The sequence below is a fragment of the Lepisma saccharinum genome, chromosome 15 (genome assembly GCF_977018435.1).
Source record: "Lepisma saccharinum chromosome 15, izLepSacc3.1, whole genome shotgun sequence".
NCBI lineage: Eukaryota > Metazoa > Arthropoda > Insecta > Zygentoma > Lepismatidae > Lepisma > Lepisma saccharinum.
Window position 1 is genome coordinate 11,994,505 of NC_139243.1, and position 21,625 is coordinate 12,016,129.

The 21,625-nt window shown below is 38.0% G+C and overlaps 1 protein-coding gene across 3 annotated transcripts; it reads right to left on the reverse strand.

Moving 5' to 3' along the window:
• Positions 1–2,924: 2,924 nt before the first annotated feature.
• LOC145999586 (integrator complex subunit 15) lies at positions 2,925–21,309 on the reverse strand. 3 transcript variants are annotated; one of them, XM_083136620.1, is made up of 7 exons: positions 21,106–21,309; positions 18,087–18,208; positions 15,869–16,087; positions 14,152–14,320; positions 13,586–13,757; positions 5,450–5,844; positions 2,925–3,169 (listed from the first exon to the last, which is right to left on the reverse strand). In XM_083136620.1, the coding sequence occupies exons 1-7, from the start codon at positions 21,188–21,190 to the stop codon at positions 3,096–3,098; spliced, it is 1,236 nt and encodes a 411-aa protein (XP_082992746.1). In that variant the 5' UTR covers positions 21,191–21,309; the 3' UTR covers positions 2,925–3,095. The 3 variants fall into 3 exon arrangements, with proteins under 3 accessions (XP_082992746.1, XP_082992745.1, XP_082992748.1); XM_083136619.1 differs by having other exon boundaries at positions 5,441–5,844; XM_083136622.1 differs by having other exon boundaries at positions 5,441–5,844; positions 21,249–21,291.
• Between the last annotated feature and the right edge of the window lie 316 nt (positions 21,310–21,625).

The following is a 21,625-nucleotide window of genomic DNA, read 5'->3' on the forward strand; positions in this document are numbered from 1 at the left end:
CATATTCCCCGGATCTGAACACACGTGACTCATTTTTGTGGGGCTATGTTAAGGACAAGGGGTACAGAAATAACCCCAAAACTATTGCCGAACTGAAAACTGCCATTTAGGAGGTCATCGACAGCATCGATGTTTCGACACTTCAGCGGGTCATGCAGAATTTTGCTGTTCGTCTGCGCCATATCATCGCCAGAGATGGCAGACATATCGAACATGTCATAACCTAAATCCGAATGTCTGTAGTGCCGTTTACATGTGCAAACAGTTTGTGTACTATGTGGTTTGTCACTAATTTCCGTTTTATTTCATATATAGTGTAGGAGGCCTTAGAAAGAGCGTTTCGCGGGCTAACAGCAGACGTCGCTCGCACACTGTTGCCGATACTCTTGTGTCGTCTGCTCCTCAGCCGAACAAACAGGCCGAGGTAGCGAAGAGGAAGAGGTAGCTTCAGTGAATGAAAGAATAGGCACATTGCTATGAAATTCCAGTACGAAGAACAAGTAAGTGAAACAAATGAAAATTCTAATGCATTAAGCCAAAATCATGTAACGACATAATTTAGCAAAAAAGGGAAATTAATTTAATACACACGTACCTTACGTTTCATCCATAGTTTGGATTCCTTCAAGTCCACCCTCAGTCTCGTCAGATTCTCTGTCATCCAGGGTCTCGCCATCGGAGTCAGATTCACTTCCAGATGATAGAGAAATGATAAAGTTCTCTATAACTTGGTCGATCACTGAGTCCTTTTCACGGTAAAAGTTCTCTTTCCGCACACATGGTCGCATGCTTTTCTCCAGTTTTCCGTTGTCACGCTATCAACAGCCTCCCGAAATAATTTTTCAACATCCGACATTTTGAAATGTATAGTGTATTTTGCCACATAACCTTTTACTTGCCCTCAGATAAATTCTATTGGATTTAATTCGCACATATATGGTGGGAGCCTAGCAACAGTATGGCCTGCTTTTTCAATGTCATATTGCCGAAACCTATCTTTGTGTTGTTTGATCAATTCATATAATTTTGGTTTTACCATATCTAACTCGAAATAAATATTTTTGTCTTGTAACCAGGCTTGCATTTCACCCTTTTTTGAATTTGAGGTTGGAGCTTTGTTAATAATCTTGGAATGATATGAGGTTTTATCCATAACTATCACGGAATGTGGAGGAATGTTGGGTAATAGTTGATTTTCGAACCATTCTTTAAATCGATCGGCGTCCATCTCTTCATGGTAGTCTTTTGTTGATTTGGATTTAAATATCAACAAAGTATTCGAAATAAGCCCATTGGAACTTCCTGCATGAACAATAATTATTCGCTGCCCCTTTCCTAGTAGTGTGTTCAAACGTGTTGAGCTTTCATTCTCCATCCACAATTTGCCTTTGGTGTGGTTTGCGTTAACCCACGTTTCGTCAAGGAATACGATAAATCATTTAGCCTCCCTAAACCTTTTCATTTTCCGAAGATTTTCGCTTGGAAACCACATTGTTTCTCTCTATCAAGTACTTTCTTCCCAAATCATTTTTTTTATAGACAAATTCAAGTGCCTTAATCACTTTTCTGAAAGCCCACATAGAACCTTGAAACGAAATAACCTCCTTTGCTTTTTTGTACATATCACGCAGGCTTGGAATGCACTTGTCATTGTACGTATCTAAAATGCTTCTACGCAAGAGATTATCAAAATTGTAAATATTTGACTTCGTGGCTTTCCTTCTCCTCTTCTTACCTGGAGTTTTCAGAGGGAACCCCCTGGCATCTGCAGCCTCCTTTTCTTTCAGAATGAGCCGAATGCAAGTTTTCGAAAGACCTGTGGCTTTACACACTCTGGCCATCACCAAACTTACTGAAATAAATGGTTCGTTTTTTCTGCATGCATCAAATTCTGACTGAAAAAAAAGTATACACATTCACCACCAATTCCCTTACATCTGACCGTATACTTCTTCCACTACGTAAACCTCCTACAACCAATACAAACACTAACACCACAACAAACACAGGTATCAACATTTCCATCTCGAACACGTATTATATTTTGAGCACAAGCGCGCTCACTTACAAAAGGCAGAGGTCACTCACCCTTCCAGAAGGGTGCAGCGAGCTAGGTGTGGCAACCGGGCTCGCTCATTCGCAAACCTGATTGGTTCTCGCAGACACACCCCCATATTGTCGTCTGCTGCAAGCCCGCGAAAGGATCTTTTTAAGACCGCATGGACTATAGTTCATTAATTGTCACCCTGTAAATTATATTTAGGATATGGAATGTTCCTTTGGGTGTATTAACTGTGTACTTTCCATATTTTTTGTATTAGCACACAATAAAGTTTTGACATTGCAGGTTTTCACATATGCATGGCAAAAGCATGTTAGTATTGTTCGTGAATGAATTTGTTTATTTTACTTCACTTTTCTGCAACTTTTGGCTAATTGCAAAGATGAGGATGAATGGTGGTAAAGTGAAATAGGTGAAGGGAATCTCACAAACACACATGGACAGCACACAACAAAAGTCCCATAGAGGATTATACAGGCCATAGGTCCCAATGCCAGAGCCTTGCTAGTCTGCAAACTGTAGTTCAGGGTGTACTACGTGCATTAGTATTGTTTATACAGGTAAACATACATCTAAGTTTAAGTAGGATTTTACTCCAATTTCAAACTATGAAAATTGTATTTTATGGTGATTTTACAGTGCTACCACAGCTATGTACCCCATACAATAATAATAATAAGCAGACTGAGCTCTATGTGACACTATATAACTACATATATGACAGTGGATTCCACTGCACATGGATAATTAATATTACTATTACTAAAAAAAAAGGAGAGGTATGACAACTGAGAACTAACAACATATGAAAAGAAAATGGGACATTGAAACATCTTATGCATTGTTTTCTATCATCATTTTTTTATAAAAGATATATACATGATAAAAAATCTGATTACGGAACTGTACAAAATGTCACAAGACAAGTCTTCTGTGGTTTCACTTATTATATCAATATTTGCACCACACTTGAAAACTTCAATGAAATCTTGCCCACTTAACGTTTCAAAGTCTGTGAAATCACAGGTCGACACTACCTATGCTTCTTAATCACAATTGAAACGAGGCGGTTTGGAGGTAAGGATGAAAGCTGACTGAAGAGTTCCTCTGAAAATAAAAATACACATTATTAATTGGAATAAAATTTCAATACTTAAATTTTGGCAAGACCCTGAACCTCTTTGAGGATGATAATGATGTTGTTGTTTTTCTCCCAAGAATCTGATATTCTAAATGCAACAGTCAGCATAACCAGCGTATGCTTTGAAGTCAGAGGTCCTAGATTCGAACTCTGGGTAAGATATGGTAAGGTAGGGCCACACACATTCTTGATCTTGGCCATTTTGGAGTTCATGCGATTAGCACCAAGCTCTGGCCAACCTGGGTGAGCAACGGAGCCGTGAGGACAAAGCTGGAAAAATTCCAACCTTAGATGACCCACCCAGGGTATCGTGACGTAAAGTAACAAATAAAAAGAAAGTTAATGGTTTCCACATAGGAGTTTCCAGTCAATACCTAGGCAATATCTTCTGCATAGAAGTAAAAACACTGTTTTGTGTTTCAAACTTAATCTGTTGCAGCTGGAAATATAGTTAGCACTTTTTCCTTTGGAGCAAGCAGTCCTGAGTTAAATCCCTGTGTTTTTTTTTTTTTTTTTAATTGTGATGGGTAAATTGGGGACCTACTTGAAAGCCAGAAACAAACCATGACAGAACTCGACACACTGGTTATACGTCACCCCATAAAAAGTCACTTGGCTGGCCTTGCCACCCAAAGGGTTGTAGCACCATCGAGTTTAGAGCCTATTCTCCATACTACTGGCCATTATGTATGAAAATAATACTGACACGACAATCCACAGGCAAGGATGCGTTTTAGTATGTGCAAGAACAGCTAGCCACATCTTTCCCTTAACATGTTGTTATGACCAGGATACCTTGAAAAAGGTACTCACCATGTGCCAGGGAAAAAATTAAGATTCTTTGCCACCGAAGGCAAATTTTAGTTTTATTTCCACATGGAAACAATTAATTGTATGTTAGTAGTTAACTCTTCAGTTAATTGGTAACTATCATCTTGACATATTAAGGCAAGCGTTTGTAAAATCTTCTAAGCACAATGTTTGTACTTCAACTATCTAGGCAATGGCAAATCAATGCATGGTTAAAAAAATATATCTCCTGGTATAGTTGCATTTCATAAGTTGTGATTATTACTTCTTTCCCCCATTTGGTGAACCACCCAGGAAAGAATTAATGAACAACTAACAGAGGAGAAAAAACAAGAACTTCGGAACATCAGGAAGTATCAAACATTTTACACAAATGCGACAAGACAAATGCATTACAAATGAAACTTTTGAAATCTTACACAAAAGTCCCAACTCTAAATACAAACCTCAACCAATTTTAGCTACCATTTACAAACCAACAACCAAGTCATGCATACAGCTTGCCACATACGATGGCCAATGTCTGTGCAGGTAGAGGGGGAACTACAGGAAACAGGCCAATGGTGTTGCCAGAATTCACGGTGGCCTTGCCTGGGTATAGTTCATATGCGTTCATTGGTTATCATATATGGCATGCTGTGTAATGATTAGCCTGAAATCAAGAGCTACAACTATGGGCAAAATTGGTCATATTCATTGTTGTACTTCTACATATTATAGAATTCAAAGAACATCAATGAACAGCCTTCTGTGAATGATTAAATCAATATGTGCAGGGGTGGAAAATAGTAAAATCAGTAAAAGTCAGTTTTTCATCTTAGTCTGTATCTTGTCAGTTTTTTAAAATGGTCAGTAAAATCGGTATTTTTCTTGTTTGCGTAACTGCAACTTGAGATTTTTTTTTTGACAACATGTTTTGCACTTCATTATCTGCTACACACTATTTTTTTTTTACAAAAAAGAATTGTTTTATTGCCTTACGTAATTTCATACAATAATGAAAAAAAATGTTACCATCAATAACTAAATGTGCAATGGATGGCTATGGGGATGATGGAGGCCAGATAATAATTTAAAAAAAATGAAATCCCACGTTTACTTCTAGGATGACAATTTATTGGTATGGTCTAAATAAAAAAAATCACTATTTGGTCAATTTTCATGTTCTTTTTGTCAGTTAAATCAGTAATTTTGACCACTTCACTAGTTTCCACCCTGTACGCATTTTTTTTTCATGTTACATAGAATAACTATATATTTGTGTAAGAAGTGTATTGTTCCACAATAGACAACTTACAATACCACCATAGCACACTTTGCATGCGTGGACAATATAAAGAGAAATAAAATAAATGTTAATTCGGGATAAATAATATTAATTTAAAAAATAAAAATAAACAAAAAAGGACAAAAAAAAAGTACTTTACCCAACTTACGCTTATTTCCATAAGCAAATCCAGTGATCAGTGACACTTGTACGGCTTGTCCCAGTCTATCCAAAGCCACTTGTATCGTTGCCTCTGCCACTCTGGCCTCCTCTCCTTCAAGTTCCGAGATGTTCGGAATGTAATTCAACAAGTCCTCTGCGATGCACGCAATGTGTTGCAGAGAAATCACACTTTGCTGTGACAATCTCAATGACACGTTCCAGCACTCAAGCAAACTTTCCAACAATGCAAGATGAAGCCTAGAGTAGAGAGGTGATTCGCTACACTTTTCCGATGCTGTACTGCAACTTTTCCCTGTCGTGTCCCATTTGTATCTCGTTAAAGGCTCCTCCTCGGATGTTGGCTGTGTTTTTCTGTAGTACAAAGGAGCTATAGCACACCACCTAATAAGAAACACATACGTATTAAGCTTCATATAAGAAAGTAAGTTAATTACACTGTGATTCAGAAGTGATGGTGCGAAAAGAAAGGACCTCTAGCGTGAGTGCTAAAAATGGTAAGCAGCCAATCACGGAAGGAAATCAAGGTGCTCAGAAGTTTTTGTTTGTGCGAGGTAGTGTAGCTAAATGCCGTTAGGAGCGCTAGTCTCTCAAGATGGCGACATTGAAGCAAGAGAAAGCATTTTGGATGTTGGAATTTGCTTGTCACAGGATCTATCGTGACAGTGCAGCAATTTCTTTCTTTGGGGGATACATCAAGGACACAGTGTATCTGCCTCCTATGATTTTAGAGGATATGCTGGGACATGTCTGGGCAGAACTTGAGTATCGTCTTGATGTCTGCCGTGTCACCAATGGTGCCCGCATTGAGCTTGTAATGATGAGGTCAGAAACTTCGATAATTGTATTTTCATTTCATGCCAATATGTTTGCTGTGTGTCATTTCATATCTGAATAAATAAGATTTTATTTTACACCATTACTTCTGTATCACCCTGCCATTGCATAAAAATTAATAAAACTTGTGTGCTACTTGTCAAACAATTATTAATTGCCTATCAATTTCAGTGACTCACTACAACAATTATTTTTCAATTGCTGTTATTAAACACTTTTAAAAATAAAGCAGCCAACACAATTGTGGGATTGACAGGCAGTTACTACATTTGTGAGTTATGGAAGGTTTTTTTTTTAATACGAAGAAGTGAATTTTCAATCTGTTTGTGTGAATATGAAACAAGTAATTTTTAAAATTACAATTATAAATTGACTTGGTGGTTATATTTTTTGGCAGGACAATTTATTTAGTCTAGTTTTTCTTTTAGCTTCCATTAAAGTTTCTATTTTAGGAATCTCTGCTCACTCTGATTATTACATGTGAAACATTCAAATATCTTGTATCTGAAGATTCCAGATTCCATTATTGGTTCTTATTATACCAGACTAACTTAGCCCATCTCTGCACAAAAATGAAAAGTTTGACTTAATTTGCATGTGAAGCACATAGGCTATAGATGCCAATAATATTTGTTGGTGAAATATGCAAATCATATGCATTCACAAACCTTTATGCAATTAAAAATGCTAATAATTTTCAGATTAATTCATTTTGTTATTTATATGGAGTAGGACTACTTTTCGTGGAATGCCCCTATTGTATTTTATTTTATGACTAGAAAACTTCTTACGTCACGTGCCGGCAACGTATTTGTTAAAACACTAAAATCACACACAAACAGCACGATAAAAAAACATTTCGGAGTTCTTCCAAGCTTTCGACTCCTTCACGGAGTTATCTTCAGGGCTGCTCGAGGAAAGACTTGAGTAGATGCGGTTGGCTCCGTGAAGGAGCCGAAAGCTTGGAAGAACTCCGAAGTGTTTTTTATCGTGCTGTTTGTGTGTGATTTTAGTGTTTTAACAAAGTATTTTATTTTATAACATTACAATTACATATTCATTCACTGTACTATTTTATAGGATTTTATGGTTAGTTTCTAGAACATTTTGGTTCAGGTTTGATTTGATTTCAAAATTTTGTGTGCGTCAGCACTTAGGCTATCTTGCACCCGTTGCATTATACAGGGTCCAGCCCCTTACCGTTACAAATAACAACTCTAATGTTGCATAACTAAAACAGGGTGGCTACAAACATGCAGAAATGAAATTCCCTGACTTTTCCAGGTTTTCCAGGACAAAATTTAAATTTTTCCCTGACAATTACAAACTAAACTAAATCGATGTTTTTGCAAATAGAAATAATAAACTCATACAGATCCATGTATGGTTTTGCTAAGTACCAATATCATCTTCTATGAAATTGACTTAATTTCTCTATTCTCTATGATTTGAATTCAAACTGCAAAATAGTGAATTTGGAATTTGGAAAATTATTAAAATTCACGAACTAAGGAAGGATTATGGAATTTTGTCATACACAGTAAGTTTAAAATAAAATACTTGATTATTTTTAAAGTTACGACTAAATGAAATAAGAGTGAAGAGTGATTGATTAAGAAATACAATTTGTAATTTATCATTCTCCTTATACATTCTCAGTATTATATGTTGATATTTCCACTGAGGTTTGGAACCCTCTGCTTGCAAAAACTATGAGTGCGGACTCATTTTTCAATGCATAAAGCTACTTCTCTCTTCTCTGTACAGCAAACAACTTAACTCTTGCATATAAGTGAAACAACTGAATCGAACAAAAGAAAGTGTCATATTTCCTTACATTGTCGATGGGATTTTTGCTTCAGTACAGTATATCCAAGTGAAGTGCTGTGAAACTGACAACATGCAGTTATACCATTAATGCTGACGAAAAGGGTATGTAAGTATTAGAAATTTAACGCAAGGAATTTATAGAATTGCATTGTATAGGTACCTGATTTAGCTAACCAACACATTAAAACAGGAACACTCTAATAATAAAAGCTTCTGAAAGTTCATATACGAGGGGCATCCTGAAAAAAGCTCCAATACGCAGCACTAGTGGTCGGAGAGCGACACACACACACACACACATGAAGGCAGGAAGAAGTAGCATGTAGCTGTAATCTGGTACAGTTGCAATGCAGCAGGTTTAGGACAGTTCTAGGTTCAAGATTGCAGCTCTCATAAAGTCTCCCACCGACTGTGATGTAGCCTACATTGCACGCTCAGAATTTGGCACAGAGCTACCAGCAATCGTGTGAGTTGTGCAGACCGGACATCGTGAGTGATAGTATGGTCAGACGATGGTGCAGACAATTCACGGAAGGCCAATCAAATGTGCACTAACCCCTAACAGCGGAGTACACACGGGCCCTTTGCATCACTTCAGGTGAGAGATCTTAGACCACTCCCTGTACAGCCCTGGCCTTGAATTTACCGATTTTCATCTCTTTGTTTAACTGAAGAGGTTTCTGGCAAGGCAAGGATTTGACAACTACACTGCGGTAGAGATAGTTCCAGTCTTTGCTGTCAGACACATATACCATGGGCATACAAAATTTAGTGCCATGCTACGACAAATGACAGAACAACGGTGGTAATTATGTCGAAAATTAGGTTAGGACTCACTGTTACTAATGCAATAAATTACAACTGATATTCTTGTTTTATTTATGCCTAATCGGTAGGGACCTTGATATTTTGTTATTTTTTTTTCAAATTGGTGTATTTTCTTATCTTTTATTTTTTACTATACGGTGTTATTTTCCCCAAAATTCACATTTTCATTTTAGCGCATTTTCTGGCAAATATTTGAAATTTTACCTTCATGGTGTTTTTAAACTACTCTTTCAAATTGTAAGTCACATGGCTTACGCCTCTTCGCGAGAGTTTGATATCTTGAAAGTTATTTTGGGAAAGTTATTTTCCATACCCCTTTATTAATTTTAATAAATTAATGGCCACGGTGGCTCAGTCGGTAACACGTCTGACTACCATGCTGATCACATCACCCCCACTCACGACCGGATCAAGAAAGTGTGGGGCGTTATTCCCACACCCCCTATACGCCTTCATAGCGTGGTGCTAAGCACAGGGGAGCACTTTACCTTTTTTTACCTTTATTAATTTTAAGGTAAGGATTTTAGATAATGGAATTTTGGTGTGGAGTTAGGGCCCCACACTTTCTTGATCAAGGCTGAAGGTGGGGGTGGTGTGATCAGCACCACACTCCTGGCTACCTTTATCCCTCAAAGTTTCCTCAAGGTACCAGCTTCATATGATGCTGGGTGGCCGCCGGAGCAGTTTGAATAGGTGGAAAACATTCCGGTTCTCCCCCGCAGGGGATCGACCCCGGGTCTCTCGCATAGTGTGCACTTAGCTTGGTAATACAAAACATATCTCGTGCGACAAATACGAAGATGTGGCTCCCGTGTGACGGTAGATACGCAGTCGATCTCCTGTTAGAACCATGCCACCTTGCTCTGTGATGCAAATGGTATTGATAGAAGTTGAAAAAATCGTGGGAAATAAATGATTTCATGTGGCTGTCGGAATTATTCCACGTACGTACTATAACTCTATAGTTTACTCTTGAGTAAAATGTTGGAAAACTTGCATGTTCTATGTACACAAACATGGCCTAGAAAAGACAAGGATGTTGGATTTCATGGAATTTTTCGTTGTTTTAGGACATTTCTTTAAAAAAAATCGCCAAAAACGCCAACAATTCGCATTATTTCGATATTTTGAACGGGCGAACAAAGTGTCCAGATATCACTGCACATTCCTAAACATAATTTCGCAGCAATTACCATTTTTCACGGTTCTGGCGTTTGCGAAAAATCAATGTACCATCTAATTGGAAATTACTTTCTGGCCACCCCTCGTATAAATCAGTAGATGGAAAGTGAAAATTTAGCAGGGATGGCAGAGAAAAGTCAATTCTTGAAGGAAGTGATTTGCTGTTATGATTGAATGATTCGAGTAAATATGATATTAAAATATTTACGTATTTATTATTAGTATTTTATTTCATAATATTGGACATTAACTTCAGTCAGTGAGAGATTTAAGACCATCTCTCACGAGATTAAACAGACAGGACAGAGAGTGGCGTTAATTTCATTGCAATACTAGTGCTGCAGTAAATTTGAGGTTGGGAGCATGCACTTGCCAATTTTTAAAACGTTCACCAATGCAGATTTATGTTTCACTTTTTCATGATAGTATTCAATCGTTTGGTTGGATTCTTCTTGATATCTAAGAATATTGCAATGTCATTGTAAACGTATGTTAACTTGTGCGAAACCAGTAATACGTCAGGATGATAAAAGAAAGCCTTCGTAAGCACTGCTACATTCAATACGGTGAAGTGAGCCAGAAGAGTAATAAAATTCCAGCAGCATGTATGCAGACTAAAACTCTTCTTGTTTATGCATGCGATTTTTGTTGGATGTTGCAGTCCATGAAATTTCTGTCGCATGTTGTAGTGAGATACTTTGTCAGGTGGCGACATTCGACAAAAATCGTATGTATCAATGGAACATATTTGTTTCCATGTTCCTTCAGTTTGCCCAACAAAATGCCTTACTACGACGTTCGACAACTATCGGACGGCGCCACCCGCTCTTATCCCCTCCATCTGTTGACAAGTCCCCTTACTACTCCCATACGGACAAGAAAAAATGATAATTCAATGCATTTTGCACCTAATATTGAGAGGCTTAACCTTTACTCCTCCGATGATACCAACCATATGGTATCATGGTGCTCATTACGAAATGAATGTGCTTTTTGGACCTTCATACTCTTATGTTTGGGTGGAAACTCTGACACAGGTCTGTAGCAAGCCTGGGAAATACATATTGATGACCAAACCTCCCCCCTCTCCGCAACATATCCATGCCACATTTCCGAACAGAGTTTCACATTTTGGCTCATTATTCAACTTGTATGGCACCCAGGAACATGAAACACGTTTCAATCTGTTTGGAAACGTCCATTCTTTGAAGAGAATACTAAGGTTTGCGCCTTCTCCCCAAAATAGCGGGAGAAGAGGAGGTAAACTCCAGATTTTCATGTTTTTTTTCATTGAAATTCGGTGGTCGCGCCCCCAAACCCCCCTTCCTCGGTTCGGTGTTCTGAATTGTACACGGTTGCATGCTCTGATGTTTTAGCTGCAAAACAAAACTTATCCGAAGTAGATTGCTCCCATAGTGCCCAAGTTATAACAATTTTCCTCCAAAAATGCAAATTACCTATTTTTCGTAAAAAACTTTCACATTTTGATTATTATTCAACTTGTATGGCACCCAAGAACATGAAACATGTTTCATTCTCTTGAGAAATGTCCATTCTTTGAAAAGAATATAGCAAACTCCAGATTTTTGTTTTTTTTTCCATTGAAATTCGGGGGTCGAAACCCCCCAAACCCCCCTTCCTCGGTTCGGCGTTCTGAATTGTACACGGTGGCATGCTATGATGTTTTATCTGCAAAACAAAACATATCCGAAGTAGATTGCTCCCTTAGTGCCCGAGTTATAACAATTATCCTCCAAAAATGCAAATTACCTATTTTTCGTAAAAAAAAGAATTCACATTTTGGCTTATTATTCAACTTGTATTTCACCCAAGAACATAAAACATGTTTCATTCTCTTGAGAAATGACCATTCTTTGAAGAGAATACTAAAGTTCGCGCCTTCTCCCCAAAATAGCGGGAGAAGAGGGGGCACACTATAGATTTTTGTTTTTTCCATTGAAATTCGGGGGACGTGCCCCCCAAAGCCCCCCATCCTCGGTCTGGTGTTCTAAATTGTACACCGTTGCATGCGCTGATGTTTTAGCTGCAAAACAAAAGTTATCCGAAGTAGATTGCTCCCATAGTGCATGTGTTATAACAATTTTCGTCAAAAGAGTGTTCGAAGTCAATGAAGACGAAATTCCCTGACATTTCCCTGACTTTTTTTGACACCTCAAATTCCCTGACTTTTCCAGGTTTTCCAGGTCTGTCGCCACCCTGTAAAATCTTAAAATATTCTGACTTCTGTTAAAAGCTGAGGCTGTAAAAGGGCACTCAGCACACATAAGGACAAAAACAGGACAACACACACAATTACACTGGCCGTAAGGTCAGTCGCAAGAGCCTCGTTCATCTGCAAAACTCAGTCCAGGGTGTACTATGTGGAAGTGAGGTTGACAATTGGGTGTACTATGTGGAAGGTCACCCCTTACACTCCCATTTTGGTTCAGGTATCTAGAACAATTTCTTAGTATATTAGTGAAAGTAATGAAAGAAAAAGAAAAAAAAATCATAATGATAAGAGAACATGCATATATGTGAAGCAAGAATGAGATGTTAGAATATTAAATGAGGGGGAAGAAAGTTTAAAATTGTATAGCTCTTATACTACATTGTATGTGTTAATTGCACTGCTTTGTGCTATATTTATGTTTATTAATATATAATCTGTAAGTTATATATCGATATATTTTACATAACAAACAAAGGACCTAAAGTTTAAAGTTTAGGCGTAGTATAGTACATAAACAGGGCTCGAAAAATCTCAGTTGCCAGGTCGCCATGGCGACTAAAAACGTGAGCCTGGCAACTGTGATCTTTTGCTGTAATATTGGCATTTTTTAAGTTTGCATGTACGAAATTTTGAAAATTCTGAGTTCAAATTGCAGTACAGCGTAAGTTAGCAAATTATTTTTTATCAACGTTGTGAACATTCCGTAGAATCATTAACAATTTCTTACTCCTTGTCCCCCCCCCCCCCCCCCGCTTTCTCACATGATTTAGCGATGTTTTTAATACAGTGATGCTCAGATTCTTATAGATAGATTGATTTTTGATTTATTTGCTTTATTTTACTTCACTTTTTTTTGCAACTTTTGGCTAATTTGTGAAGATGGGTATGAGTGATGATATGGTGAATGAACACTCACAAACATCCATGCCCAGGCCAGGATTTGAACCTGGGACCCTTGGCATCGTAGCGTGATGTGCTAACCACTCCGCCAGTGGCCGGCTCAGCTTCTTATAGTATGCACAATTGCTAGCAGGTGGTTTCCTGGCACCTAGCTCTGAAGAAATTTTTCGAGCACTGTACATAAAGAACGTGTATGTAAAATATATATGTGTGTTACAGGTTGCATTATTTAGTTTGGCAAGTACTTGGAAAGAGGATGGATGTTGGAAATGGATAAGTATAAATATAAAAGTGTTTCAACTTCAATTTGCTTACTTGAGAAGTCCAGCAAATGGCGTAAGTGCTGACATAGTGATGGCACCAACAGGCAAAGCAGGCTGCATATTTATTAGGAGTGCTGCGAGGCACAGCTGGGAATTGGATGACACCCACTGAGTGATCACCTCCAGTAGCGAATCAGGAGGTGGGCTGAATCCTCGCTTCTTCTCTGGAGTTAAAGAAAGTAAAAATGTTAGTAGCATGTGCAGCACAAATTATAAACTTACAAATAACACATCTTATACTATACGTACATACGTCTGACTACCATGCGAGAAACTCAGGAGGTTTCTCCACCTGTTTAAGTGGCTCCGGCACCCACCCAGCGTCGTATAAAGTGGGTACCTGGAGAAAACTCTGGGGGGTAAAGGCAGCCAGAGGCAAACTCTTTCATTTCTTAATAGTTTTCTGTTCTGCTTCTGGGTGTATATTTTTAGTTTGTTCATTCAATCCCCCAAAATACAGCATCAAAAAGAAATGAAAAAAATAGTGACATTATTAAACTAAATGACAAATCATCGACCAAGATGAAAAACTAGCCATTTTCCACTCTTGGAACTTACCAATGCCTCCATACATTTCGGCCACAGCCGTGAGGAAGTTCGCAGTGAACTGTGGAGCAAGCTGAGGCAGATCTTGAAGCCGTGAAACAGCCTTGGGGACGAGGACGAAGTAATCCTTCACCAACACTTGTGCCAGGTCAAGACTGTATTTAGAAGTGCATCCAAGTTGCTGAAAATTACATTCAAAATTAATTATCATCATAAACACACAGTTCGTCTTATTTCATCTTATGTAATATTACGAAACTTTCACTTTACCACCAGCAATTTTAGTATACAGGGCATCAAAAGTCAGGTTACATAGGAAGCTGAATGTCCAGTTTCCTGGTGCATGGATAGGTTGCCATCACCCCATTGAGTGTCCACCGCAGTCTCCAGACCTGACACCAATGGATTTTTCCTTTGGGGTCATTTAAAGGTGCTTCTCTACTCAGTTAAGATTCAGAACATACAGCATCTGAAGGAACGCATTGTGTAATGTGCAGACATGATTATGCCGGACGTTCTGCAAAAGGTTCTAGAGAACTGGAAGAAACAGCTCATGCACAAATGCATTGATGTTCAAGGTGGACACATTAAGGATATACTATAAATCCCTATGTAACCTGACTTTTCACTCACCTTTTATTGTTTAATACAATTCATTAATATTAGAATTTATGTTTATAGTACTATAATTCAATTGTATGTATTTTTTTTAATGGATATTGTTTTGGAAAGCAATACATTGGCTTCAATAAAATAATCCAGCGACAGCCCTGGAAAGGCCTTGACCCATCTCCCGACTGCCAGTCTCCCTCCCACAATCCTACCTAGAGATGTGAAGTTCTTCAACCGGTAATGGCGTGACGTGGGGTCAGCACGTCGAACCCTCGGCCGTTATAGATTTTTCCCAGACCGGATTACGCCACTCACTCATACCTCCTACATTTCTTCACGATGGTGGATTGCCACTGGTCCTATACACAGGCCGAGAACCCAGGCAGACTCGAACCCATGCCATCCTGCAGTTGGAGCCCAAAGCACAGTGCCTTAGACCGCACCGCCATGGAGGCGGACAATATATTATTGGCTTTAATATTAATAATTGATAGATTCTGGATGGAATTTTTTTGGTTGAGATGGGAAATAATAAAAAATCGTGACTTTTGAGGTGAATTTTTTTTTCCATTTCATGACAATTTTCTAAACTGGAAACGGTATCATAGGCTCATTCTGGGCCACATCTGAGTTGTGGTACAAGAAATAATCACACCATGAAAATCTCTGATTCTTTGATTTGATTTGATTAGCTTTATTTTACTTCGCTTTTTGTGCCACTTTTGGCTAATTTGCAAAGATGGGGATGAGTGATGATCTGATGAAATTGATGAATGGACACTCACAAACATCCATTCCCAGGCCAGGATTTGAACCCGGGACCCCTGGCATTGTAGCGCAATGTCCTAACCACTCTGCCACAGGGGCCGGCAAAATCTCTGTTTCTACCCACTACTTTTCCCTGATGTTACTGTTTTCAGATCTGTAATGAAAACTGTAATTTCCAAGGAATTTCTGAGACTTGTAATGGAATTTGATACTTCACCATCCAAAATCCTGAAAATCAGAAGTTGAGTTCTCAAGATGTGTTTGAGACTGAAATTTTTTTCAGGCTTTCGACAAATTCAGGATCCTTCATTCTTATATCTATTAATATGATGATAAAATATCAACATACCTGCATCCAAATTCCAGTGGAAATGAGAACAGGAGCGTTCTTTGTAGAAATTGCCATCGATACAAGTTTTGCAAGAATCTTCATTTTATACTCGCTGCACCCTTGTCCAGGAGGAAACAGTGTCATGAATATTGTATTCCGAGCAACATCCGAGTTGGGGTACAGGAAATAGTCACATAACACTTCCAAGAGTTGAAGTTCCTGTATCGAATTCATTCTCTGAAATTTCAAGAACAAGAGATACATAGAAAGAACTGCCTTATACGAGAAGTGAACAATGATGGAAATACAGGTGAAGGATGACCAAAAATATTTCTTTCCAGATCAGAGGTAGAAAAATACAGGGTGCCTGGTCACCATGTCACCTGAAAAAATTCAAATTCAGTGCTAAAAAAATATTATTTTAATCTTTTGAACTCGATTGTGGAAATTTCCATCACTTTTTTAAAAAAATAACAAGCACAGTATGTATGTTTTTTGTGCCAGAATAACAAACATGCCATTATACTTTTTTCCACTGTTGCTAGTCGAATTTTAAAATCTGCTGCAATATGGTAGAATCGGGCCATATAGTAGAATGTATTGCTTAGTTATTTGTGCTATTATTGGTAAGAACCCTATTTACTTTAAATCCAATCTTCCATTAATTAATAAATTAAATGTTTTAAGTTCATATTTCAAAATGTGTAGCTTAATCTTAGTTTCATTCATGGCTTTCTTACCACATATTCGAGAAAAAAAAAAAAAGGTCCTGAATTAGTTTAGGAGCAAATGCAGAATATAGAGAATGTCTCCAATTTCGTTAATATTTGGCTTTCTAATCACGAATCTGTTGTTAAAATTCGGGGGTCTCATCTGGAAATCGCGAAAAAAGCTGATGTAAGTTGAGATTTTTTTTTTAAAGCTAAATCATTGTTTTACGAACAAAATTTTAACTAAGCTTGCCTAACCTAACCTAACTGGAAATGGTTCGTGGGGCTACCCGTGCAGGGTTCGTATAGCTACCCGTTCATAATGTACCGATCAGAAGGCCAAAATTAGTTAATCTACCAAATATTAACGAAATTTCTTACCCTAACCTTACCGGAAATAGTTTCGTGGGGATATCAGTTAAATCTTTTCCCAATGAGCACATATTTTCACCAAATATAAGTTTTATAGCACGAGCTTCCTCACTCCGCAAAATGCCATTTTTCTAGAAGAATGCACAAACACCATTGCCAAATCTACCTCTAATCAAAGTCTGTAATGCCATGTTTCAATGAAGCAACAACTAATGCTCTGCAAGTAACGAAGGAACAGTGTGGCAATGCTGTAGACAGTGTAACGAATGCCGAACGCCACTTGTTCATATCATCAAACATGGTTGTTGTGTGTATGTATGGAGAACGATAGAAGTAATGAAAAACGTAATTTTCCAATATATATAGACGTAAGTGTACAATTTTTACACGTGACCCCCACACCTGAACTCGAGATACGTTACCAGGACTGCATATTTAGTGAGTATGAGAAGTATGAAAGGAATTGTAGACATTCTCTCTATTGTGCAGTCATACCTTAGTTTTTTCTACCCCTGGTCCGATTTCAGAGGCATTCCATACTTCAGAGGGAAGAGGTTTATAATTCAGGTAGAATTTGTTAAAGTTCTTACTATGCTTTATTTCAACTTTCATCTTTCTGATTTCATGATTATGTGCACTAAGGCCTGGCCAGCACGCTAGGTTTTTGGTTGTACCACAGTATATATTCAGATCCAGAACATTTGAACGAATGAATTCAAAACCAGACCTTTCTATTTACCATCGCATATGATGCTTTACTTGGAATTGAAATAAACTATTCTTGCCAGCAGAACCACTAACCACATTCACTGTGAACCATCACTGTGTTGGAGCATTTCAAGTTGAGAGCGTTGGGTCAAGATTCGAACTCTACGAATTCACAGCAATATCGTCAGGTGTCTGGCAAATACACCGAGCAATGCACACAAGCAAGAGACCTCATAACCAAGATGCGGAATATAATTGCCAGACAAATGGTGATATTGTGTGGAACTCTTCAATATTGCTCATACACACAGGAGAGCATTCACAACTATCTCGACTCAAACTTTTCTATCAAAGTGACAGCTCACAAGGTTTATGCTTAGTGCTTGTGCAGGCAAAAAGAATTTTCACACTAAACGGCCACACAAACTCATCTTTGGTGTGCATACCCTCTTCTTTTGTCCCCTCCTGTCCACTTCACAGAAAATGAACTCATCGATGATGTCCATGCCCAGTTCCATGTGTTTGGTGCTTGGGGCTCTATTTGGAGTGGAAGATACGCACAACTGTTCTGTATGAGAGTGAAAAAATTAACAGAAATTAGCATTTCCTACTAAAGTTCCATGCATCTGTATATGTTTGTATGCATACAAATGTTATAATTGTCTTAAATACAGCGTGTCCCGCTTAAACTTATAATAAAAGAAAAAATCACAACTTTTTTATTTACCAATATTTTTTTGTCCAAACTTTGTACAAACATGTAACTCAGAAATTTTTTCCACAAATCAAGAAAACTAGCGCACTTCCACATGTGAACCGTTAGGGGCACGGCAAATGTCAAACCGGTTGTCAGCCTCAAGCCACACGTTCTGAAGCATGTGCGGGGTAATGTTGCTTACTGCAACCACAATTCTTTCACGCAAGTCTTGCAAATCTCTAATCGGTGTACAGTAAACTTTGTCCTTAACACACCCCCACAACAAAAAATCACACACAGTGAGGTCTGGTGACCGTGGGGGCCATTCAATAAAATTCGAACCTCTTCCTATCCATTTTCCATTGAAATGTTCATCCAGGAAGTCTCTAACGAGATTTGAGAAATGTAACTGTTTTTCCCATTTCTTTATTGAAATGTACGATGGAACTACTTCTTTAGCACCTAAACCATAACGTGCACGAAATCGTGTCTGCGTAAGTGTCACAGACTTCACTTCAGACGTTAAAACACAAAACACATTTTCTTGTGGCGACCAAGATGATTGGTGATTGGCTACTGAGGAACTGATAATATCAGTTTTCAAGACATTCTGGCTACTGTGCATGCGCAACTACCACTGAATGTGTTGCTAAAAAAAAATTATGAGTCATTCTTTAAAATGAAACAACAATCACATCATTCTGACAGTTTGTTTAGAAGTTATGGATTTTTCTTTTATTATGCGCATAAGCGGGACACGCTGTATATTGATTGACAACTTTTTCATGAAACTTTATGATGAATAGCTCAATTACAGATTATTAATTTGAAATTATAATTGGTCCAAGTTCTAAATGTGTAATTCCAATACTATTGTATGCATCTGTGATAGAGACACACACACATTAAGTACTCCCCTCAGGTTCCAATTGTGGAATTGTAGACCTTGAAGCAAAGCTCAAAATGGACCAGTATGCAGGCACATAGCCAGGGGGAGGGCTCAAGGGTTGAAGCACCCTCCCCAAAACCTTACAAATATCTAATTTAAATAGTGTACAGTGGTAATTAATTTTGCTTCCTTAGCAGTTGTAATATACTGAGAAATTCATCTTCACGGCTTCTACCTCATCACTTTCTTGTCTTTAGATGGTGGCTTCTGATAAGGGATAAGCCCCTCTGAAATAAAATTCTGGCTACGGGCCTACTATTATGGGTTATGTGAAGAAATGGTAATGGTTCCGAATTATCTTTTCTTAATTCTTCTAGCAGGAAGCCTAATTATCGTAGAATTTTGGCAATCATTGGCACACGAAATTTGAATCTTCCTTGAAGTAATGAGCACCATATGAATTTTGAACAAAAGTTATTTATGTTGGAAAACACAACTTAAAAATTACCTTACGCAAGCACGTGCACTTTGGACAATGTATTTTCCATTGACAAGCGACTGTATCGTTACTATAGCCATTTTCAGTTCTTATGGCGGGCGCTCTAGAAGCTGGTAGGGGAAGTAGAGAGCGGGGATTACGCAACAGACCAACCAGACAACAGCAGTGGCGCCGAGAGACATGATGCAGTGATGCAGCCGGAAAAAGTAATACGTGAAACTCGTTCTACTGGCTGCTACGTTTCTTATCGTGCTGGATTGGTCGCTTCCCCGCTCCACCTGCCAGCTTCTAGAGCACCCGCCGTAAGAACTGAAAAGAGCTATAGTGGAAATTAATGTAGAAGTAAATCGGAACAGTAGTAGAATGCATTTAGGGACTTTATTTTAATGCTAGGAGAACCAAACCTGGCCTGCCTAACCTAATTACGAAAACATATATTGAATAAAATCTAAAGTAATCGATAAAACTCCGCAGTATGTGTTAAAACAGAAGTGAATCGAAATCGAACCATGTTAAAATTGCACTTGTGGCATAATGAAATTGCAATAAAACAAAAGGAACTTGGACCGATGAAATTGACAAGGGATGCTCACACAGAATGTCCATGACCAGGCTGGGAATCAAACCTGGAAACCAGTGTTTGAGACTGCTCTCTTATTACCTCATTTCTTGAACTAATCATCCTCCTCTCATTTTACAATAAGTAGTTATATAGCTTCCTCTTTTTCAGCCTTTGTTGATCCTGTGTTTATTGGTAACTCCTGTGTAGTAATTTATTTAATTTTATTTTGCACAATTGAAAACTTGAACATTTTATCACCAAGTAAATCAGAACTCCAATTATAGTTTCCTTCATTCTTGATCAAAGTCCTCCAGTTCTCCATTGCATTTCAACAACTAGAAGTGATTCATGAGCACTTCTCATGTGGCCTCCATGGGATAAGATAGCCAGCTTAGGGTAATAACTGAATTTGATTCTCTTTAACTGTAAGTGCTATTCACCAGATGATGTTTACAAATTTGACAACTTTGCAGTCTCTCTCAACTTCTGGTTTTCTAGCAAAAAACATGGGGAGAGAGTGAACGGTGCCCATTATAATGTAAATAAATGGGAAAATCTTGTTACCTATATGTTGCTTGCTTATTTAGATATTGATGTAATACCATGTACATATATACTCTTTTCTGACCAAAACAAACCCCCCCGCAATCAAGAAATGCAGCTAATACGGAGGCCGGCTGATTCGTGGTATTCTTCACATCTGCAAGTTGCCGTGAACAATGTTCTAACCTAACATGAATTAACTTTTGGGGCAATGTAAGTAAGCATGGTATATTTATATCCCAAGTCCTTTCATCTACATTTGTAAGCGTACGTACCCAATCTTGCCAAAGCATCTCGACAACAATAAGGAAATTCTGTTTTTCGTAGCGAGTATTTTAACTCAGAAGGAGACATAGACATCTTGATAACTCTGCTATCTTCCTTAATTACCTATGAAATTAATTTTAACAAAACTAACATTACTCATTACACTACATAGCTCACAAACATAAACGAAAAGTATCGTTCACAGCACAGGTTCACAAGAGATATGGTATTCTTGTAAATGCGAATCGTCCATCATCAAGCATATACTAGGGAAACAACGATCAGGACAGCATATGCTTTCTTATTGTTAAGGCATTAATTTCTCCAGTGTTTTCAAAGATAATCAAGTTTATATGTTGGACATTTGCTCATGGTCATGCGATTCTCTTTTCTGGGCTGGACTAATGAACTTTATATCAAGAATAGTCCTCCGAATAATCCATCATCAAACGACTATATAATGAAATTAAGTATATAGCTATGTTAGATATTTTATCATATTTAACAAACATCACTACATAAGTAATA

Bases quoted from the DNA above. Each gene is read 5' to 3' on its own strand.
- LOC145999586 (XM_083136619.1), bottom strand. From the start codon at position 21,190: ATGTCTATGTCTCCTTCTGAGTTAAAATACTCGCTACGAAAAACAGAA. The intron at 16,088-18,086 runs GTATGCACACCA...TTGAAATTTCAG, and splicing joins GGAGGGGACAAAAGAAGAGG to AGAATGAATTCGATACAGGA. The intron at 3,170-5,440 runs GTAAAGTACTTT...TTTTATTTTCAG, and splicing joins TGGAAATAAGCGTAAGTTGG to AGGAACTCTTCAGTCAGCTT.